We start from the raw sequence: 24,473 nt of genomic DNA, 5'->3' as shown, positions 1-24,473 counted from the left end.
CCAAGGTAAACTCTGACCATTCAGAGGTTCTTAGATCTTAGATTCCAGATGAATGAACCCAGTTGGAAGCAGGCTTTTAAGACACAGCATGGACTTAAATTTCCCAAGAAATTTTTAAAAAAGTAGCTATTATTTAAAAAGATGCTTTTATGTTTCTAGCCAATGAAGCAATGAAAATAATGCATTTGATCCCCTTTAGTCTAAATCAAAGGTCTCAAACTGAAATAACTACAGAGAAAACAGTAAGAGACAAGTAACTTAGGCTTCTGGTTAAAAGGACAGTGGCTACTAGTTTCAACAAATCATTGCCATGTGGCAATAGCAGCCCGCAACTGTGTAAATATTGGCAACAAATTAAAATTGTGTGCATGTAAAACAAAACATATTTGAGGACTGGAGTTGCAAATTTTGGTCTAGATTTGGGCTATCTAATATGGGAACCAATAGTTGCATGTGGCTTCCTAACTTAAAAACTAGTTTAAATTAAATAAAGTTACAAATTTGTTTTTCAGTCACACTAGCCACATTTTAAATGCTCAGTAGCCCATTTGGCTTGCAGCTGTCATATTGCACTGCACAGGTAGAAGACATTTTCGTCATTGCAGAAAGTTCTATTAGACAACACTGCTCTAGGCCAATGAAGAATTTTTATTCACCTTCAATGAGTTCATTTCCCTAAATTGAAGACTTTGGTACAGACCATGGTAGCAGCTGTCACCCAAGTTAAACCTACAAGGCTTACTGAGCACTTGGAGTATGGAGAATGCAGACTCGTGGGGATTTTGTGCCCTTAACACTGGTGATGGCAACTGACTCGCCATTGCTGTAAGCACTTTAGCTCTCCTTGAGTATGTTATGTTTTGCTATTAGTATAGTTCATAATCGATAGCCCAGTGATCTAACAGTAACTACACTACAGTTATACTTAGAAAATTTGTTGCATATGTATGTGTTTTTTAATTATAATTTTAAAAATAGGCAATACTTCTATCAGAAAAAAATGTATCTATTTTTGTCTCCATTATCAGAATAAGAATAGGAAGAAATAAGATCTATGTAGCATCTAAAAAGAAAGACAATATATAACAATGGGCAAAGTGTAATTTAAATAAAATAGATTCACTTAGATAAATGCAATGTACTAGATATCAAACCAGCACCCGATTCTACAATGCCTTAATAGCTTAGGAAACCTTCCTTTAGTTGTAAGTGAGCTGAGTGGGGCTCTTTGGGAAGGTAACTGGCCTGATGAGAAATTACTGTGCACAGAAAATTTGAAACTCTAGATGCACCAAATAGAGAACATAAGAAATCAGATACTGAGATTAAGACAAACTGGAGCCAGCGAGAGGCTATTTTCATTAATGGTGCATGCAAGAGTAGAGCTACTGTGGATTATCCATTAGCATAGCTACAAATGCATTGGATACTTTAAGTCTTATTTACACTTTATTTGGGTGATATTTAAACTTAACAATGTACTTGCATGCCTCAAGGGGTAGGTTTTCTGTATTTGTTATTAGTTTAAAAGCAGAGTTACAAGATTTCAGAAATGTAAGAGGATTGTTTTAATGAAAGCACATTGAAAACAAGTATCTGTGTGTGTTTCTAGTATGGTGTTTTAAAAATATTAATAGTAACATTTTGAATTATTCTCACAAATATTTTTCCATATTTTTTATTTTAGCTTGAAGAAACCATTAATTTTAAATGGAAAAAAAGCCAAATCTACGTGGAAGTTTAGATGAGGTCTCAAAAACAATAGCTAGATCCTGCCAGTTTTTTTTTTTTTTCCAAGAATAGCTAGATATATAGCTTTTCGGGCTCCACTGGGCATCCAATTGATAATGAATATTTGCAAGGGGTTCTTTTATTCCCCCCAGAATATTGTATGTAAATATATCTCAATTACTTTTCAAATGATTGGGGTAAAAATAAATAGAAAAGAAAAATGGTGAACCTGGAAATATTCCATTGTTGGTGTCACAGTAGTAGTTTTTAAACTGGAATCTCTGGCTGCTTGAATCAGAATTATTGTGGTTCTTGTTAAAATGAAGGTTCCTAAGGCCCATCTTAGACCTACTAACCCAGAATGCTTGAGGGTAGACCTAATAATCAAAATTTTAAATAAGCTTCTAAAAGATTTTTATGAATACTAAAATTGAAAAAATCTAATAGAGTGCTGATGAAAATTATAGTATAGGCTTTTTCAAAATGTAAGTGGGTGTTTAGTGCAAAAACCTAGAAGTTGTTTGGTGAATAATTTTGGAAAGTACAATCAAATCAAAGTTAATACAAGGAAGCTAAAAACAGAAATTCCAACTTCTGTCTAACAGTTATTTCAGAAAGATGGACATTTTTAAAAAGAGATGGAAAGATAGGGAGAAAATTGAAAGGATAATGTCTGAGAATTTTCTAGAAATGAAATCTGTAACTCATCAAATTAAAATTAAAAACTTCCCCAAGGGCTAAGAAGACCATTCTGGCTGCATCATTTTTAATTATAAAATGTGAAACAATAATAATATTTATAAATAAGGGAAGGTCTTAATAAACTACTATATCCAAATGATGAAATATTAAGCAATATTTAAAAACAATGTTCTTGATGAATCTTTATATAACATTGATATGTTTCTAGGCTGTGTTGAATAAATAAGCAAATTGAAGACATAATTTGAGTAAAAACATAAATACAAAACAATTATCCCTTTTTCTATAACTACGTTTGAGTTTTTGAACATGGGTGTTTCTGTGTAGAAATATAGAAAAGGATTTGGAAGGATGTACAAGTTAGCAATGATGATACTATTGAGGAAATGGAGTCCTGCCTAGAACCGAGGCTTAGGTGTGGTGAGAACTATGGCCTTATCCCGATGTTCCAGTATTTTAAAGGAGAATTTGTCTGGGTATTTCTTCTTTTTTACTTGTGGTAAAAAGCATAAAGTTAAATTTACTGTCTTAACTCTTTTTAAATGCATAGTTCAGTAGTGTCAAGTATTTTCACATTGTTACTCAAGAGATGTCTAAAATTATTTCATGTTGCAAAACTGAAACTCTATACTTATTAAACAGTAACTTCCCTCATCTTTCCCCCAACCCTTGGCAACCACCCTTCTACTTTTTGTTTCTGTGATTTTTCTCCACCTTAGGTACTTCATATAAAGTGGAATCTTACAGTATTTGTACTTTTGTGACTGGCTTATTTCAATTACTATAATCTCCTTAAGGTTCATCCATGTTAGAGCATGTGACAAGACTTCCTTCTTTTGAAGGCTGAATAATATTCCATTGTATGTATATACCATATTTTCCTTATCTGTTTGTCTGTTGAAGACACTGGGTTGCTTTCCCTTTTTGGCTATTGTGAATAATGCTATAGCATTATTATACAAATATCTCTTTGAGATCCTGCTTTAAACTCTTCATATACACATTTAGAAGTAGGCTTGCTGGATCCTGTGGTGATTCTATTTTTAATTTCTTGAGGAACCCCAATACTGTTTTCCATAATGACTGTTCCATTTTACATTCCCACCAATAGTGCACAAAGATTCCAGTTTCTCAGCATGCTCACCAATACTTGTTATTTTTTGTTCTTTTGATAGTGGCCAACCTAACGGATGCGAAGTGGTATCTCGTTGTGGTTTTAAACTGCATTTCCCTAATAATGAATGATGTTGAGCATCTTCTCATTCAATAGTCATAAACAATAGTGCTTATTGACTATTCATGTATCTTCTTTGGAGAAATGCCTATTCACAGCCTTGACCCATTTGTCAATTGGGTTATTTATTGTCTTGTTGAGTTGTAGGAGTTCCTCAAATATTCTGGATATTAACTCCTTATAAGATATATGATTTACAAATATTTATTCTCATTCCATAGGTTGCCTTTTCACTTTGGTCATTGCTTCCTTTGACTTGAAGAAATTTTTAACTTTATATAGTCCTGTTTGTCTGCTTTTGCTTTAGTTGCCTGTCCTGTTGGTGTCATAGTCGATAAATCATCTCTCCTTTTTCCTTAGTCAGTAAAATTTTGTTAATTTTGTTTATCTTTTCAAAAAACCAATTCTTCGTTTCATTGATTTTTTTCTATTGTTTTTCTATTCTCTATTACATTTATTTCTGCTCTAATCATTATTATTTTCTTCATTTTGCTAATCTTAGGTTTATTCTGTTCTTCTTTATTTCCTTGAGTTTTAAGTTAAATTATGGATTTAAAATCTTTCTTCTTTTATAACATAAGTATTTACCATTATAAACTTGCCTCTTAGTATTGCTTTAGTTGTACCCCATGCATTTTGGTATATTATGTTTTCATTTCATTTGTTTCCAGATGTACTTTAAATTTCTGTTTTATTTTGTCTTTGACCTATTTGCTGTTTAAGAGTGAGTTGTTAAGCTTCCACAGGTTTTTTGATTTTCATATTTTCCTTCTACTTTTGATTTCTAGTTTTATTCCACTGTAGTGAGGAAGATATTTTATATGACTTCAATCTTTTGAAATGTTTTAATACTTCATGGCCTAATATGTGGTCTATCTTAGAGAATGTTCTATGTGTGCTTGAGAAGAATATCTATTCTTCTGTTGCATCATAGGGTGAACTGTTCTGTGTATGTCTGTTAGGTAAAGTGATCTATGCTGTGGTTCACGTCTTCTGTTTCCTTATTGAACTTCTGTCTGGTTGTTCTATCCATAACTGAAAGTCAGATAGTGAAGTCGCCTACCATTATTGTGTTGCTGTTTATTTCTCCCTTCAGTTCTAAGTTTGCTCCGTAGTTTTGGGAGCTCTAATGTGAGGTGGGTATATATTTATGATTGTTGTATCTTCCTGGTGAGTTGACGTTGTTATCATTATATATTGTCCTTCTTTGTTTCTTGTCACAGTTTTTGTCTTAAAGTCTATTTTGTCTGATGTAAATATGGCTGTTTCTTTTCACTTCAGGTTCTCATTTGCATGGAATATCTTTTTCCATCCGTTCAATTTCAGCCTGTGTTCTTATATCTAAAGTGAGTCTCTTGTAAAGAGCATGTAGTTGAATCCTGGGTTTTATCCATTCAATCAACCGTTGTATTTTAATAGGAGAGATTAACCAGTTTGCCTTTAAAATAATTATTGACAGGAAAGGACTTACTATTGCCATTTTGTTAATTGCTTTCAGTATGTGGTAGACTTTTTGTCTCTTTTTCCCTGTGTCTTTGATGCTGTAGCAAGTCGTGATACTGGGACACTGCCTAGGATCTGTCTGTTGACACTCTATCTTCTCTGGTGCTAGACTAAGACCCAGTGATCTACTTTGTTATCAGTGGTCCCCTCCTGGGACCCATTCATGTCAGAGCTTAGATTCAGGCAAGATAAAAATCATTCCCTTGGGCAGCCCCTTAGAAGTCAGAAGTTAGTGGATATGTTCCACTCTTTTCTTTCTCTTTCCAGGGAGAAGGCAGGAGTTGGGAGTTTTCTCCCAATGGCACTGTGCTTTGCCAGACGGAGGATCTGTGGCATGTAAAGGCCATGCATTTTCCTACTGTCTTTGATATGATTGATTTTGGCTACATGCTCACCTTGGGTACAGAAACACGTTAACTAAGTTTGGGATTGCTCACAAAGAAAATGTTCTGTGTATTGTTTTCAATTCCATATCTCTATGGAGGAAGGAGGGCCTGGGACTTCCTATTTTGCTCCCTTGTTGGCATCAGTCCCTCTATTTATGTATGTCTTGAATAATTAAAAACTAATTTTTAAATAAATACTAGTAGTCACAAATAACTCTAATGAAAACTTATGATCTAGATTAATTGAACAACTATGTATGTATATTCTACTGCATAAAATCCTTCTGGAAAGATAAGCCTGAATTTCTTCAAGGACACAATGAGGGTATAACTCTTGCTAATTTATCTTTAATGTCCTTTCCTGTTGTAATCCTGTATAAGATTAAAAAGCTTATGCTAGGTTAAGTAGTCAGAAATCTAAAGAAACAGACTGAATCAAACAATTTTACCTGTACAAAATGGTTATCTCTAATTTGTTTTTTAAAATCTTGATCTAATTTTTATTTTTTTCAATGTTCTAAAATAGATGTTACTTTTACAATACCAAAACACAGTTATAAAACCAGACAATAAATAGATTAGTTTATACTCAGTAGTTGATTATGATTGTGTTTTTATTACACTTTTTTTTATTTCTCAGGCAATGGTACAAAATAACCGCATAGAGCTTCTCAATCATCCTGTGTGTAAAGAATATTTACTCATGAAATGGTGGGTATTGAGTAGTATTTCTTGTTTAATGCTGTGTCTATTGGATCTATTACAAAGCCTTCAAAACAATTATATTGTAATGGTATTTTAATGTTTTAGCTTTTGTTATTTTAATGTTTTTACTTTGAAGAAATAAGTAAGGCAAATGCCCTAGAACTTAAAGTATAATAATAATAAAATAAAGTGAAAAAGACCAAATAAAAAGAAGTTAAGGTTAAAAAAAAATGCTGGCATTGTTTATCCTTATCATTAAATAAAATATTTGCAGGGTGGGAGGGAATTATTATATAAGACATGAAGAAGCTCTTTAGAGCCTAAAATTTGTCTTTAACATTAAATGAAATATTTGGGGGCATGGAAAGGATCATTGTATAGAACATGTAGAAATATCCTGGACCCTGAAATTTAGCTGACAATGAAGAAAGAGGTGTGTTCTAGGAAGAGCACTCATATTGCCGACAGATTATATGGGTTAACATCCCGGCTCTTTCATTAATTTGTTAAGTCGTAATTTGCTTAGAACTTGAGATTCCTTCTCTGAAAATGAACAAGGTGAATTAGAAGATTTACTTGATCCTAAGCTTCAGTGAATTTACCAACAAGGTTTCTGAAAGAGGTTATAACCATTTTTTCCCCAGGTATCTTAAGTAAATATTTTTGTTTGAAATGACTCAATTCTGGTTTGCTTATATTTTTGTAGGTTGGCTTATGGATTTAGAGCTCATATGATGAATTTAGGATCTTACTGTCTTGGTCTCATACCTATGACCATTCTCGTTGTCAATATAAAACCAGGAATGGCTTTCAACTCAACTGGCATCATCAATGAAACTAGTGATCATTCAGAAATACTAGATACCACGGTAATTTCAAATTTTAACTTTCTAAAATAAAGGATTATAAAAAATGTATTTTTTCTTAAGACTACTAAACCCATAATAAATCTGACATATCAGGACTTTATTATAAATAGCCTGTAAGAATTTGTATATAGTAATAATTTCTCCTAAAATCCTTTGTGGAAGGAGAGGGAATATAAACAAACAGGTCAACTAATGAGTTTGTAAACTAATTTAAAAGGAATTGACATGTGTTAGATGCTAGCTTAAATACTGAAGTGTAAAACTTTAAAATAGGTGTACAAGAAAGCAGATTTGTAGTTGCCAGGGACTGTGGGACATGGGAAATGGGGAGAGATGCTTTATGGATATGTGGTTTCCATCCAAGATGATGAAAAAGTTATGGAACTAGATAACGGTGATGGTGGTATAACACTGTGACTATACTTAATGCCACTGAATTATATATTTTAAAATGTACATGTAAAATGTAACTTTTAAAATGGTAAGTTTTGTTATATGTATTTTGCCACAATAAACAATTTTATATTGGCCTACAGATTCATATTCTTTTTTAATTCAATTAGCAATTTTTGAACTTCACTTAATAAAGACATTCCGAAATGAGGGTGTGTTCATCTCTAGTAAATTATATGAGTATTGGTGTCAGTTAAATTTTCTGTTTAACTCAAAGTGGACAGTATATAGAAATTAAGCAAAAAAAAAGAAAAAATAAATTTAATAGTGAAAATTATGGAAATGTTAAAGTGTTTTATATCTCTCATAACTATGTGTCTTATCCTTTTTTGTTTTAGAATTCATATCTAATAAAAACTTGTATGATTTTAGTGTTTTTATCAAGTATATTTGGGTATTGCAAAGAAGCGGGGCAAATTTTCCAACAGGTATGTAATACATTTTGTATCTCTAAAGTTGCACATATTTTCATATGCAGAACATAAGTTAATTGATAAGCTATTACTTGAGATATTATGTCATAATAAAATTACATAGCTTGACTACCATATAGATTAGAAACACCAAGCATAAATGTTTCAAAATGTAGAAATCACATAATTTTAGGTAAGGTCCCTGCCTATTTGATATATCTATGAAAGAGATGTTCCACTTTTACTGGTCCTTAAACATCTAACTACAAATGGTCATTATGAGTGAACTTTCTTTTCTCTTACATAGTTTTAAATATTTTGCTAACATAATGGTTACATTTTGAACTTGATAATTTTAAATGTAAATGTTTATAAAGAAGTTATCTGGCCCAAGACTCCATTTCAAATGGGTCTTTCTTTGAATTCCTTTTCTAACAGAAATACTTTTTTGATTAAATAAAATTCCAAGTTTTAATACAATTTTGGAACTTTTTACAGCAAAATTTTTACTTTATATTCTACTTTTTAAATAAGTGAGCCAAGTTCAGATCAGAACCAAGTGTATAAATTATCTGCAGGTCCTACCTTTGGTTGATAAATGGCAAAGGTTGATCCTTCTTTTCTCAGTATGGAGGTTGAAAGTCTTCATAATTTTTTTGTATATTTTCATGAATATTATTTTTATAAATCATATGTCTTTTATACAACACCTCACTTTCTGTGAAAATTTTCTTTGTTGCATCATGTAGGCACATAGATATTTGCATTTATAAATTTGATAATAATGGTTTGCATTTTTTAAATATTATACATTGCAAGTACTTTCATATAGGTACTTTAAGAAATTTGTCACAATTCTGATAGACTGTAATGTTGCATTTTACCTTAAACGATTTAAGGCACATTACTTACCCTTTCTTGCCTTTATTTTCATTTTCCAGAAATGAAAATTGCAGATTATAGTTTAAATTGAGCTATAAAGTTATATGAATTCTGTATCAGATTTGATCTCCACATTTTCTTATTGATATTTAAATGGCCTACTCTGTAGGAAATTTAATGCCCAATACATAAAAAGTTTGAAAATGCCATTATTATTTGTTTTTATTTCCTAATTAAGTTTCAGCGCATGTCCCAAACCTTTTTAGAAACAACTTTAGTTCATAAAGAGAGCTCCACATTCATGTTGTTATACGGGTAGAAAGGCCCCAGGAATTACTGAACCAACTTGCAGTCCCCAGGAAGTTTTCTTAAGATGGAGTGGACTCCACAGGGAAAGCCCAGCAATTTGTAGGATTTCCTTAGGCGTCGGACTCCCATAACACCAGGTTAACAGAGGGCTCTGGGCCATCTCCAACACCGATTCATACCCCGGGGACTCTGAAGTCAATCCAGGATGGCGTGAGGTTACTCCTTGGTCCTAAACTTCTCCCCAGCTGGCTGCTAAGCTAGAAAAATTTTATTACGGGGTGCATGTATATAACCATCCATAGATGCTAGGTCTCTATATGTGGTAATTTTTTATTCTCTTCTATCCCAGAAAAGGAATTATTTTATGGATATGAGCAATGTTCTTGAATGGATTATCTACACGACGGGCATCATTTTTGTGCTGCCCTTGTTTGTTGAAATACCAGCTCATCTGCAGTGGCAATGTGGAGCAATTGCTGTTTACTTCTATTGGATGAATTTCTTATTGTATCTTCAAAGGTAAAACAAGCTTGAATTATTTCCACATCCTTTAAGCATTTTTAATATCAAAAGAAAAACTATTGTACCTGGTGTAAATTTAAAACTGGCTTATTCCTTTTCCAGTTGTTTCAAAATATGAAGAATTTTTGTATACCCTATTAAGGAAAGGCTGGAGCATGGTTCCAGAGTTCAGAATGAAGATCAGGGTTTCTCACACTTGGCACTATTGAACTTTGTGGCCAGATAATTCTTTTTTCTTCTTCTTTTTTTTTTTTCTTTTTTTGTGGAGGGGGACTGTCTTGTATATCGTAAATTGCTTAGCAGCATTCCTGGCTCCTGGCTTCTACCCACTAGATACCAGTAGCATCCACCCCAGTCCAGTTATGACAACCAAAAATGAATGCAGACAATGCCACATGTTCCCTGTGTGCCAAATGAGCCCAGGTCAAGAACACTGGTCTAGACAAATCTAGACTAAACAGGGGGAGTAAATATTAAAAGTATTGGCTATTCTTGTTTTACCTGATATTATTTTGTAAGCATTTACTTTGAATTAAAACACTCAAAATGAACTGATGGATAGTATGGGGAATTGAAGTGGTATAAAAGAAAAAATAAGTCCAAAGAATCTAATTCTAGAGAGGGAAAAAAGCCTGAGTTCCCGGGCCTCTGACAGTTGGTAATGTTGAGTTTCATGTTATTTCACATAATCTTTCCAATAACAAGGCCAATGTTATTATCTGCATTCTCTAAAAGAAGAAGCTGAAGCACTGATTTCAGTAACTTGCTGAAGGTCTCAGCTAGTCAGTCAGGATACAGGTATTTACCCGAAGTCTTTCTGACTCCAGGAAGCATGTTTTTTTCACCATATATCTTCTGCATTGCTGTGTCATAAGCACAGTGATAGAGTTGAGTGCCGCCCCTTGGAGAGTACATGGTATGGTGAGAAAGGCAGTGGCCCAGAAATAGGATTTAAGACAGGTTCAGGCACTGTCACACCCTTGGCTCTGTCATTATTAGTGGTCTTGGTGAGTCACTATATATGTCTCTATGAATTCAGCTGAAGTCCCTTTCAGCTTTAGAATCTTGTAAGTTCCTCATTTAACAAGTCATCTTTTTCAAAGGCAGAGTACAAGTTAGAGGCCAGATGACACACCCATTATCTATCCAAACATTTCACAATATAGGATGCAGGGGGTAGAAAAGAAAACCGAAGGAGATGGTGAGGATAAAATGCAAATCATGTAGTGTGTGCCCTGCATTAGGTGCCTTCCAGTTCACAAACTCAATCTCTGCATGATGCAGCACACAATTTATCTCTCTAATTTCTTTATTAAGCATTTGGCAGCATTTTCTTTGATATTGAGAAGCTATTATTTTTCTCTCCTACTTCAGTTGAAGTGATGTCCAGTCGTCAAGTGGTAAAATGATTTAAGGTAACATTAGGGCCGGGCACAGTGACTCACGCCTACAATCCTAGCACTTTGGGAAGCGGAGGCAGGCTGATGCTTGAGCCCAGCAGTTCACGATCAGCCTGGGGGTGATGCCTGCCTGTGGTCCCAGCTACTCGGGAAGCTGAGGCAGGAGGATCACCTGAGCCTGGGAAGTCAAGGCTGCAGTGAGCAATGATTGCCCCACTGCACTCCAGCTTGGGTGACAAAGAAAGACCCTGTATCCAAAAAATAGATGACATTAATAATGAGAATAAAAGCAAAAGTAATTTGACTAACAGCTTGAAAATTAAGACATGATTATTCAATTAATTCTTATGTTTTCTTTTTCAAAATAACTGGCCTCAGTGATCTCATCTGTGAAATCTAATACCTGATTTAATACATGATAAATATTGTCACTGAATGAATACACTTTGACTATAAAAGTGAGTAAATGTTTTTTTTTTTTACTTTTCTAGATTTGAAAATTGTGGAATTTTTATTGTTATGTTGGAGGTAATTTTGAAAACTTTGTTGAGGTCTACAGTTGTATTTATCTTCCTTCTTCTGGCTTTTGGACTCAGCTTTTACATCCTCCTGAATTTACAGGTAAGGCAGTTACATCAGTAGTTGATTTTGTCGCTGTGAATTATGGAAATATATATTTATACTTAAATCTAAATAGTCTAGAAAATTCATAATTACATAACAACAGTATTCAAATACTTTAGTTTTTATCTCCTATATCTTTCAAATGACGTTTATTGCAGAAAAAAGTATAGTCGTGTTAAGCAACTTTGTCCATTGTCAAAAAGTTTATGTGCAACACAGATGATTTATTATTTATGCAGATAACATATTTTTGATGACTTTACCATGTTTACTATATTTTATCACTGCATTTCAACAGCTATATGCCTATGACTTTAAAAAAGTATCCTGAATATAGTTTTTATCATTCTACCTCCAGGAAACACTTTTTCATTGTAGAAACTTTGCATTTCATTTGTACCTCACCGTCTGCTTTCAGGATCCCTTCAGCTCTCCATTGCTTTCTATAATCCAGACCTTCAGCATGATGCTAGGAGATATCAATTATCGAGAGTCCTTCCTAGAACCATATCTGAGAAATGAATTGGCACATCCAGTTCTGTCCTTTGCACAACTTGTTTCCTTCACAATATTTGTCCCAATTGTCCTCATGAATTTACTTGTAAGTAGTTTTTTCTTATATTTTCTGTTTGTTGATCATTTGAAACATTTTATAATGATAATTATTTTTAACTTCTTTAATTTCCCTCCACTGGGGAGATGAGGAAGATCTACTACAAAATCTATTCGTTCAACACTTATTTGGTGCCTGGGGAGCACCAGGCACATCAAGAGGCTCAGGGCGTGCACAGATGCATGCACTTGGCAAATACCAAGGATCTACCAAATGCCAGCAACTGTTACAAGTTCTAGGAACCAGTGATGAAGAAAGCAGACCAATATTCAGTCTCAGTGTGATTACAAACAGTCAGGAATTTAGGTAATAAACAAATAACTGTGTAGCATAATGTCATGGGGGTGATAAATGCTATGAAGAAATAAGAAGCAGGGAAAGGCAATAAAGATGAAGGTGTGTGATGTTTTGGAGTTGGAGAGGGGGTCAGAGTTTAGGCAGAGACCTTTATGGAACATATCTCTATGCTCGAACTTACCATTGACCAGAGATTCAAGTGGGGAAGTCTCTCATGCAGAGGGCATCTGCGACGTTCAGATGCCACCTTGAACCCAGTCAAAGCCTAGACACTATCAGCAGACATTAGAGTGCCCTTCCACATGGAATTCTCTACAGAATCTGCTCAAGGCATGAGCACGTTGGCTGATGCAGGCAAAGGTGCATCCCATTCCAGGTCCATGGGGAGCCCTTATTGGCATCGTTGTGCCTGTTTTTCCTTTATCCATTTATGCACACATGCACATATTCCACACACTTTCTCTGAGTCTGACTATGTACCAGAGGCTGTACTAGGCAGTGTTTCTGGAAAGGAAAAAAATTATGCAGATGTGTAAGTATTTTGATTCAATTATTTGATACAACTCCAGAGTTTTATTTTGGTGACCTAGAAAAGGAAAGGATGGCAATAGGAATAACGGAGAATGACATAAAGCCCACATTGTTCTCCAATAATTGTTTATGCTTTGGAAGATAATTATCCAGAAGAGAATTGGGCTTAGCAGTAGTATAGGTTGGCCCCATTCTGAAGATCCAAACATCCAGCACCCGCTGTGCATCTCTACCTGGATATCCTGGAGGAAAATCAAAACCAACAGAGCCAAGACTAATGTTATCTTTCCTTCAGAATCTCCACTGCCTCTCAGTAGAATCTCCTAGTCATCCTACTAAGATCATTGGCAGATAGTCTCTATTTCACTCTCCCACGTTTTTCCTCAGTTCTTTCAATAATTCTTTGGCTTTCACATCTGCTTCCAGTTGGCTTGGACTGCCATAGTTCTTCATCCAAATTGCTGCAGCAGCCTCAAGAGCATCTCTACCTTATCACACTGCTTTGTCTAATTCTTCCTACAAATGGCCACCATAGTGATGCTCTGCTAATGGAAAACTGAACCCATCAGTGGCTTTTTAAAATATTTTCCATGCCTCTTCAAAAGCTTTAATTCAGTCCAAACCCATCAGCATAGCAAGCAAAGGTCCCTGTGAGCTGGATCTTACCAAGATCTTTCCCAACGCCTCACTGTTCCCAGGATTTACCCAGAAATGCACACTCCACGATTGTGCCACACTTCCCTTCATGCTGCCTAGACTCTGTACAGGCTCTTCCTTTTGCCTGGAAAACGTCCCACCATGGGTTAGCTCTAAGATTTCAAAACTCAGCTGAAGTATCATTTCTTCAGGGCAGACTTCCTTAACCACCACCCCTCTCCAATTAACTTACTCTATTGGATGTTCTTTCCTTGTGTTACCATAGTTTTGAGGATACAAACATTTAATAATAATAAAACCTACTTCCTAGATTATTGTATAGATTAAATGAGCTAATACAAGGGGCTTAAAATAGTACTTGGCACATGATAAGCATTTGATAAATGTTAGTGACATTAGAAGTTAATAATTGATCTCTTCTATGGCTTGTAAGCTCAAATGTCTTCAGAGCCCAAAAATGTATCTAAAATATGTGAAGCAGCAGGTATGAAATGGTTAGTTTTGGGGTTAGTTTTTTTTGTTTGTTTGTTTTTTGTTTTTTTGGTATTTTTGGTTTTGTTTGTTTTTTTTTTTTTTGAGATAGGATCTCATTCTGTGACACAGGCTAGAGTGCAGTGGAGTGATCATGGCTCACTGCAGCCTCCACTTCCCAGTCTCAGCTGATCCTCCCACCTCAGCCTACCCAGAAGCTGTAACTACAGGTGCTCACCACCACACCCAGCTAATTTTTGTATTTTTGTAGAGATGGGGTTTTGCCATTTTGCCCAGGCTGGTCTGGAACTCCTAGGCTCAAGTGATCCTCCCACCTCAGCCTCCCAAATTTCTGGGATTACAGATGTAAAATGCTGCGCCTGGCAGAGATGGTTGGTTTTGATGGGGGTCAATGTAAATTGGAGAGACCACCCATCTGAACACTTGCAAATTAAAAACCAAAACAATATTATCCTGTCCAGTGAAACATATTTCCTGACTATATCCAGTTCTCAGTGCTAGTTTTCAAGCCCTAGAATATATTCTCCCTCTCTTCATTCATTCTGTGACTGTTTTGTTTACCTATTATGTACCCTGCTCTATACTAAGCACTGGGCATACAGTGGTGACCTTGACAGATCCCTTGTCTCATAGAGCTTACTGGACTTTGAGCTCCTCAAGAGCCATAACTGACTTTTCTTTCTGGTGCAGCATGCAAGATGCTGGCTCAGCAAAGGCAGGAACTAAGTACCGGAAAATAAATGGATGAGTGAAATGAGCTAATTTCATCAGATTGAGTAGAACTGAGCTAACAGCTTCCCCCCAGCTAATTCTATCTAGCCATAAATTTCTGGTTTCTCATCAGAGCCTCTCCTGCCCCTATAGTATATGTTTTCCTTCTGAACATATGTAAGATATAAAATGTATCATTCTCTCAGTTTAGTATTTGTTTCCATGTTGTTAAATCACTCTTGTCTACCTTAGTTACTAAACTCCTGGAGTTTCCTGCCATGTTGTGTGGCCACACCCAATTGCATGTGATATCACATCATCCCTCTCATTTAAAAAAACCAGATTTTTATCTTAAATGAAATGAATTTTGGATTAATTTGTATGTCTTAAGTTTTCATAACACTTAAGAGTACTGAACCTCTGAATGTGGCCATCATCGTTGCAGAGGTATATAGGCCTTGTAGTTTTCTATAAGGTGTATTACCAAAGTATTCTGCAGCTACTACTAGTAGATCATATGCCCAGTCTCCCACTTTAGCCACAGAGACCTTGCTATGATTTCAATTTTTATGTCCCATCCAAAATGTATGTATAGAAACCTAATCACCAAGAAGATGGCATTAGAAGGTGAGGCCTTTGGGAGGTGATTAGGCCATGAGGGGAGAGCCCTCATGAATGGAATTAGTTCCCTTATAAAAGAGCTATGAGGGAGCTTATTAGCTCCTTTGCCTTTCTGCCATATGGGAACACATAGAAGGTGCCACCTACGAGGAATGGGCTCTCACCAGAAACCAGTTCTGCCTGAGCCTTGATTTTGGACTTCCCAGCTGCAGAACTGTAAGCAATTAACTTATGCTATTTATACATTACCCAGACTAAAATATTTTGTCATAGCAGTCTGAATGGACTAAGACAGACCTTACATGCATTTTTAGGTGGACCGTTCAACTGTAGTGATTTAATTTTGTGTCATACTTCAGATTGGCTTGGCAGTTGGTGACATTGCTGAGGTCCAGAAACATGCATCATTGAAGAGGATAGCTATGCAGGTAAGTGCAATGCGTCCCCACTTACGATAGTGTTATGTTCTGGTAAACCTACAATAAGTTAAAAATATTACAAGTCAAAAATGGACATTTTGTAGGAATATGCCAGTTATAAATTTATACCACTTACACTGTAAAGTATGTGCCATTTACCCTCCTGATCATGTGGCTGACTGGGTTCTGTGGCTCGCTGCCACTGCCCGGCATCTCAGGAGAGTACCACATACTGCTAGCCCAGAACAGATCAAAGTTTAAAATTTGAAGTACAGATTCTACTGAATATGCATCACTTTCACACATCATAAAGTCAAAAATCATGAGTCAAACCACCCTAAGTTAGGTATTGTCTGCATCACGTTTATTTAAACTTACTGGAATTAACACCATTATCGTTACTTCCTTTTTTAAGAGCACAGTTACTTAGCATGGATACCTTCTTAATCCTGAGGAGTCATATCCTGTGTCTGTTTGCAAGTTACCTGGTATACCTGCTCTAATCAAAGTTGATGAAAAAAAATGTCCGAGAACAATCTTAGAGAAATTGAGAAATTGCCTGAGCATCTTTTGTTATGTTAAAATGTGGCCACCCAGGTAGCTAGCTGCTTGATCAAGAGCATCACTGGCATCCTAGCCCCGCTGTTCAAAGGAGCTCCTTATATTTTGTGCAGGGAATCACAGGGTCCCCACAGCATGATTTATGTTGAAGTTTTAACTGCATCCATGAGGTTTTGTTCTCTTGTGACATCTCTCTCATTTTTATAGACAATTTGATGTAAAATTTGGTGTCAAAGTTTCCTGGCTAGGTATTTGGCTATTTGAATCTTGTGAGGTGCCTTCCTGTCATACAACACAAAGTTATTTTTATGCTCTTCACTGGATTGTCTTTAAATTTCAAATTCACATGGGCATTTTTGATGCTTCGAGGATATTTGGTGACCAGTTGACTATACGCATTCAGAAACTTTGGCCAGTTTGAGAGAGAGAAAAATCATGTTATGATATAACTTTCTATTCACTCTTGTCTCCTCTTCACTTTTATTTGTCCAAATTCTTTCTTCTCTGTTATTCATTCAGCCACACACTAACATTTATTTATTGAAAACAATGTTTCAATACATAGTATGTACAAAGTCCAGTACAACTTATCATGAGAGCCCAGAGAAAACAGAGGGATGTGATCCCTGACTATTAAGTCAACTATGCCTACTTAGCACACCAGCTAGGTATTCATAGAATTAAATATCAAAAATCAACTGAGAACCATTCATAAATTCTATGCTCTATGACATGGCTATATATTATACAGAGACACAGAGTGATTGGAACACTTAGAGAACAAACGCAGGATCAGGTACAGGAAAAAATGCAAAAATAATTAAGAGAATGCAACATGGAGGGGGTGAGATGAGTCAGTGTTGAAAGATGGTTGGGATTTAACAGGACATCGATACCGTCGTGAAAGGAGGGGCCAGCAAGAGCACAGGGCCACATCAGAACCAGGGAAAATGGCCAAGGCACTGGCTCAAGGCCCCTTTGCCTGGAAGGATCATTCATGTTAGTGGGTGATTAGATTGCTCCAGATGATAGGGGGGTTTATTCAAAACCAGCAAAGAAAAACCTTAGCAAAGGGCACTAAATGATGAAGTGCTTCAAGTTATTTTGTAAGTTAGTGGAGAGTTATTATCAGCCCTTCTGCAATGAAAATGGTGTTTATAGTGATCTGTTATTATCTTGGTTTAGTGAGGAAAGATTGAAGGCAGGAAAAGCTAATGGCAGGTTATTACCGTCGCAAAGATGGTGTTTAGGACTCCAGGTGTATGGATATGGAGAGGAGATGTATAAACCTCTTGGCAGGTATGTCAGCAATACCTCATAACTGCCCTACCAGCTCTTTAAAATACCTTGGGGAATAGATAAAAACAATAATACAAGCAAAATTGGGGAAGCTCACTCAACTACAGTGTCAGTGGGGTTGAGGTGAAAAGCACAAACCTATATTGTTTACTATGCTCCCTGACAGTCAATGGCACAAATCCTAGCACCCCCCATATTATCTATGCCTTGTTTTGGATCAAAAACAGCATCACCTGGAAAACCGGGAAGCCATTCTCCTACTTCTCCTGAGTTGTTTCTCAAGCAACTCTCTGCATCCATTCTGAAACCTATGTCTGAGCCCACGGCAGAACTGTGAGCAGAACTGGACAAGTAGCACACATTTCTGACAGGGCCATTTAGTTCTCTCATAGAATCATCTCGAAGGGAAGTGGAGACAGGCCTTGGGACAATGCATGCTGGGAGATGGGTTGTTTATGGGGACTGTCAGTTCCTCAGGGGCAGGTGTTATGAGTATTTTGAGGGGCTTGAAGCTGTTTGGGTATTTTTAAATGTTGGTATCTCCACTTTCCACCACAGTTTTGGCAGCTGCAGACAGTCCATAAACATTTGTATCTCCACTGCAAATTAGAAAGGGAAATCCGCAGTGTGCATCTTACCCTTCAACATGGAAACCCCACCAGTTACAGGAGGTAAAGATGCTCCCTGAGCCCAGAGGTGCCAGGCTCAGTGGGTCCCACCTGACCCACACTGGACTTGGGGCTTTGCTTGCCAACCTCCCCCAGGACCATCTTTGAGGGACCTATATAGATAATGAACAGTGTAAGACACACTATGTATTTTATCTGTTGGCAAACATCGAGCTTGAGTAAATCTTTTTCAATCAAGTGTGAGGAAATAGTATGTGACCTCTAAAACTATATGTATGGGAAGGGGAAAGTGATGTCACCCTAAAGAGCAAAGGGGAAAAAAAGGAACCCTAGAAATTATTATAGAAAATCAGTGAAAATATTTAACTGGTATTATTAATAAAATACAAGAAAACATAGCTTTTCTTGAAGCTGGAACGAATGCACAGTATGTTAAATGGTGGTAAGTGCTATAAAAATAGCAAGGAAGCCACATGGGGGAAAGTCATATGGGGGACAGTGAGGGGGCCACAATTTTAAGCAGTGGTGTCAGGAAAGTTCTTACCATTTCACTATTTATGGCTATAAATCACTAATATTGGAAAGTATTTGTTCTTAGGAAGCAAATCTCACTAGTAGTTACAAGTAGTTACAGTAAACATACCTATACATCAGATACAAAGGGGTATAAAAAAAGCAGAGATAAATTTGGCAAAAATAAATGAAAAAAATTAAATGTGAGGAAATATCTCATTTGCTACCCCTGAAAATAGTAATTCTACTTAAAATTCATCATAGAGAAACCATTTTGCCCCTGATAGCACGGACATGAAAAATGCATGACATACTCTTAAGCATGAGAGTTCTAATTCTTTTACTGCTTACCTTTGTCTTCCTCCAGTTAAGCACTCCTTCTTCTCTCCTGCCCTAGGTGTGTATACATGTGTGCACGCGCACACACGCATTCACACTGTCCAGTTGTGCACATTTTGTAGTATTGCAACACCGCAAGAATATGAACTACCATTTTCTTCTTTAAATCTCCAGCATTGAACAATAAAACATCGGGTGACTATCCCTGAACAATAAACAGCAAGTGACTAAAATTGAATTCCTTCTTTAAGCAACTTCCCCCTCTCTTTCTTCTCCCACTCCAAGGCAGATTGCTGCCCTGTCAGTGGGTGAGGTGAGAGGAAGGGGCAGGTGACTGTGAGCTAGGGGATAAGAAAGCCTGGCCAGCCCAGCTGTGGCACAGAAGTCAGGACATAGAAATCAGTTTTCATTTTGCTGTATTAATGATTGCCTCTGTGCCACATAAAAATTCCATATACTAAGTAATGATTCTATCAATAAATCCAAAATGCACTTTAGGTGGAACTTCATACCAGCTTAGAGAAGAAGCTGCCACTTTGGTTTCTACGCAAAGTGGATCAGAAATCCACCATCGTGTATCCCAACAAACCCAGATCTGGTGGGATGTTATTCGTAAGTACACATAACAAATAACAGCATCAGTAACATGACACTGTTTGACATTCATTCATTGTGTTAACCCTAAGGGGGCCCTTTTATAGACTTTGAGTCTTTTCTGCCTGTGGGCAGAGGAGTTGTGCTTTTAAAAAAAGGATATGATTAAACCAAGACATGAAAGAGCTGGGTGAGAGGAGGGTGACATTTGCTCTCCCCTTTCAGGTGGCTCATCCATAGCATCTGTGTTAAATGCATGCTGTCCCTGTGAGAGCAGATGGGCAGGGGACCAGCCACACCCTTTTATTGTCTTTTTTACAGTACAGATATACTTTATTTGCTTTTCCTAGTCACATGTCACTTACATTTATGTGTAGATATATATGTGAGTATATACAGCCGAGTGTTTAGAATACACAATAAAGAACACACATTTACACATACACACACTATACACACAATGTATTAATCCATTTTCACACTGCTATAAAGAACTGCCCGAGACTGGGTAGCATATAAAGGCAAGAGGTTTAATTGACTCACAGTTCCGCGTGGCTGGGGAGGCCTCAGGAAACTTGCAATCATGGCGGAAGGTGAAGGGGAAGCAAGGCACCTTCTTCACAGGCAGCAGGAAGGAGAACGAACGCATGAGGAACAACCAAACAATTATAAAACCACCGGATCTCGTGAGAACTCACTTACTATCACAAGAACAGCATGGGGGAAACCGCCCCTATGATACAATTACCTCCACCCAGTCTTTCCCTTGACACGTGGGGATTATGGGGATTATAATGCAAGATGAGATTTGGGTGGGGACACAAAGCCTAAACATAGCACACACACACACACACACACACACACACACACACACACACACACACGAACACACACACAGAGCATCCACTATAGAAAATGAGGTAATTAAGTGATCAAAGACTAAGCAAGACCATTGCATTATAATGGAAGAAGGGCCATATGAAGAGCCAGAATAACAGGTTGCTAATCCTTAGTATGCCTGGGCTCCCTTCATCTCTACGACTGTTCTTCCTGAGTTCTTTTCAGGTTAATTTCCCCTGTGTAGTCATAAAATAATAAAGTCACCCTGAGTATCAGTCTAGGCTTTATTCTAACGCCACAGTATCTCTCCAACTGATTTCACACATGTCCATGGTTACAATTACTACCGAAACAGAATGCTCAGCAACTGATTTCTCAATCCTAGAGCTCACTCTTCAGTTCCCGGCCCCTGTATCCAGCTGCCTACTTGACATCTCCACTTGCATGTTTTAAAGGTGCCTCACATTCAGCAGGTTCAAAACCAAACTTCAATGCTTTCACGTTTCACCCTCTCCTGACATATCCCCTACAGGAAAAAATGAAAAAGTCCTGGTTCCTCCTTGCAACAATGTCAGCACCATTCATTAGCCTGTGCAATCCAGCCACCCAGGAGTCATCCTTGATCTGTCCCCTCCCTTTCTTTCTCCCCTCAGTCTGGTCCATTTGACTTCCTGGGTGGCCTGTGCAAGTCACCATTTTCTCTTGCCTGAACTCCTAGAATTACCTCATTCTTGATCATTTCACATCTGCCCTTGACCCTCTCCAGTCAACCTATGGTTTGAAAGATACTAAATTAAAATGAAATGTGTTAAAATAACATTTCTGAAATTTCTCCAGGTGAAACTTTGTTGATTGGTTGAGTTGTATTGGATAATGTGCAGTGCAGTTTTAGATAATTAACAATGAATCTCGTATAGAATACCACCTTCCGTGATGGGCATTTCTCATGAAAATATATAGAACAATTCAGCTAAGCCCCATTCTAAATAATTTCTGTCCTAATTTACTCCTCTTCTGTTTTATCTGTACATGTTTTATTTCTCTCTGATTATATGTATGACTTCCTTTCACAGCTCTTTCTTCACATGTCTCTTTCTCCTGGCAGATTGTGGGTTCCTTGAGGGCATAGCTATGCCTTATGCATATTTGTACCAGTGGTGGTTGAATTTTGGCACATGCTTAAGAAAAAGTTCCTGAATTGAATTCAATTTGAGTAACTACTATTTTTTATCCGACAGCATATATTCTGTTTTTTATTTTGCACTGGGGAAATAAGACAAGAGATACCAAATGCTGATAAATCTTTAGAAATGGAAATATTAAAGCAGAAATACCGGTATGTATTTTTCCTTCTATCTTACTTGAGAAATTTAAAACTCATAAATAATAATGCACAATGTAAGATTATATTTTATATTGATGTTTATTTGTTTTATATATTGTCTTGCTTTATTGATAGCTGTAGCTAGTGTATTGAGAGTCATGAGACATTTTTTAGAACCAACAACATATTTGCCACTATTCACCAATCAGTTTGCCTTCCAATAATAAGTGAATAAAAATTAAAATGCTGATTTCCTTTCTCTTGGAGGTAGTATCATAAACTGTATTCTTCATCTGAATTCATAAAGCAAAGCTCTGAAAGCTTCTGAAGATCCCTGGAGTAACTATGTGGTGGGCAGTGGTTAAGCATGAGGGTTTTACAGTTAGTTAGTACCTGAGTTCAAACCCCTATTCAACTAGGTACATAATAACTGTTGCCCTGGGCAATCTGCTTAACCTTTCTCTATAATAGTTTCTTACCTATAAACTGGGAACAAAAATAAACTAGCCATGAACTAACAGTGTAACTTTGGGAAAAATCGTTTAAACTTCAAAAATACGTGTTTCCTGGAAGGATTGTGACTACCGAGGTTAAAACCTATGCGTTCCTACATTCAGAAGGGACCGAGGTTAAAACCTATGCCTTCCTACATTCAGAAGGGCTAAAAGAAGAACTGAAAATAAATTCATGAAATGTGTATGTCCTTTTAGGCTGAAGGATCTTACTTTTCTCCTGGAAAAACAGCATGAGCTCATTAAACTGATCATTCAGAAGATGGAGATCATCTCTGAGACAGAGGATGATGATAGCCATTGTTCTTTTCAAGACAGGTTTAAGAAAGAGCAGATGGAACAAAGGAATAGCAGATGGAATACTGTGTTGAGAGCAGTCAAGGCAAAAACACACCATCTTGAGCCTTAGCTCCTCAGACCTTCAGTGAGGCTTCTAATGGGGGGTGCATGACTTGCTGGTTCTAACTTTCAATTTAAAAAGAGTGAGGAAGAAGCAGAATGATTGATTTTACTGCATGTGAAATCATGGTTCCTGCATGCTATATAAAAGTAAACCATCTTTTATCCTCTATTCATATTTTCTACCAATCACTATGTATTGGGGATATCTTTGCAGATATGTTCAAATTGGACTGGACTTTGATGAGATATAATCTCATTATTTGAATGGGTAGAAAATGAATTTGCTAGAACACACATTTTTAATGAAAAGAAGTAATAAATGTAACTATTAAGCTAAAATGCAAATGTCAGTACTGAATTCCTGCTTGTTAATTACATAATATGTGATGCTCTAGAAAATAGTCACAAGTATTAATAATGCCTTAGATGATAGTCTTAAATATTAGGTTGAGGTCTACCTAACCTAAGCTGCTTCCTGGAAAGCTTCATGTTGAAAGAACCTATGGGTGGCACCATGTGGACTTTTCTGTCCCTACTGTGATGAATAGCCCCACCCTTCTTGCTGTCCCCAACACACCTGATGTCACTTTGAGCCATATAGTTGAAGTACAAATTAATAGGCCTTATGATATGCACGAATTTTACTATAGATAATATATGTTGCTTCTGGTTTTGTTTGCCAATGAGCATAATAAATGTAAAACCTATATAGTATCCCTGTGATTATTGTATGAGCCTTTGTTTGGGATTTGAAAAAAACATGGCTCCATCACATATTCCCTTTTTTCTTTTGATGTCTACTCAAATCATGAATTAATCACATACCTCATCATTAATCTTTTCAAGGTCCTTCTATTGTTTTGTCTGATTTTCTCCATCATCCTGATTAGCATGTTTATTCCCTCACTACCCCCAGGAGATATTCACTGTAATGAATATGTCTTTGGCTATGTATGTGTCCTTGTGTTATGTTGTACAGTGTTGTTTTGAGTCTGTTATTATTTACACAGATGTTATTATGCTATAGCTTCTATTTCTGTTTTTGCTTCTTATTTCTCTTATAATTCTCACTTATTTCCTATTTTTTCTACTCATTTCTATTTCTTACTCCTTTTCACTGGACATGATGTTTACAAGATACAACTGTGTTACTGTATTCCATCTAGTACGGGGCCTTTGATGTGGCTTACTATTTCATTGTGTGCACCCACCCACCCACCACACTGGACTTTTCTAGAGATGGACAGCTTGGTTACCTCCACCGTCCTGCACTCATTCTCAAACATACTGATGTTCATACAAACCAGCAGAGTGCTGAGGGACGATATTTACTATTACAAAACCAGACACTTTTACATTCATGGTCCAACAGAACACATGGCCTAG

At 36.6% G+C, this 24,473-nt stretch overlaps 1 protein-coding gene and 1 long non-coding RNA gene across 4 annotated transcripts in view; one reads left to right on the top strand and one right to left on the bottom strand.

Annotated features, from left to right (window-relative positions):
- Window positions 1–20,625, bottom strand: part of LOC104007643 (uncharacterized) — a 29,459-nt gene extending 8,834 nt beyond the window's left edge. The window contains exons 1-2 of one of the 3 annotated variants that reach the window (XR_010159602.1): window positions 20,553–20,625; window positions 12,825–13,147 (exon numbers count right to left, since the gene is read on the bottom strand). This is a non-coding gene — a long non-coding RNA (uncharacterized LOC104007643). Of the gene's footprint in view, window positions 1–12,824; window positions 13,148–15,952; window positions 16,132–20,552 lie in introns of those variants that run through there. The other 2 variants (XR_010159601.1, XR_010159603.1) reach the window with 2 other exon arrangements.
- The window catches only part of TRPA1 (transient receptor potential cation channel subfamily A member 1), a 52,786-nt gene extending 29,350 nt beyond the window's left edge, over window positions 1–23,436 (top strand). The window contains exons 18-27 of the mRNA XM_519806.7: window positions 6,197–6,267; window positions 6,968–7,130; window positions 7,922–8,011; window positions 9,537–9,706; window positions 11,601–11,730; window positions 12,152–12,334; window positions 16,015–16,083; window positions 19,914–20,027; window positions 22,088–22,185; window positions 22,884–23,436. Of these exons, the coding sequence (XP_519806.3) occupies window positions 6,197–6,267; window positions 6,968–7,130; window positions 7,922–8,011; window positions 9,537–9,706; window positions 11,601–11,730; window positions 12,152–12,334; window positions 16,015–16,083; window positions 19,914–20,027; window positions 22,088–22,185; window positions 22,884–23,094 (1,299 nt within the window). The 3' untranslated portion in view covers window positions 23,095–23,436. The remainder of the gene's footprint in view (window positions 1–6,196; window positions 6,268–6,967; window positions 7,131–7,921; window positions 8,012–9,536; window positions 9,707–11,600; window positions 11,731–12,151; window positions 12,335–16,014; window positions 16,084–19,913; window positions 20,028–22,087; window positions 22,186–22,883) is intronic.
- Window positions 23,437–24,473: the final 1,037 nt, after the last annotated feature.

Source organism: Pan troglodytes, chromosome 7 (assembly GCF_028858775.2).
Source record: "Pan troglodytes isolate AG18354 chromosome 7, NHGRI_mPanTro3-v2.0_pri, whole genome shotgun sequence".
NCBI lineage: Eukaryota > Metazoa > Chordata > Mammalia > Primates > Hominidae > Pan > Pan troglodytes.
The sequence above is the reverse complement of the archived record's forward strand: the minus strand, read 5'-3'. Positions and strand labels throughout refer to the sequence as shown.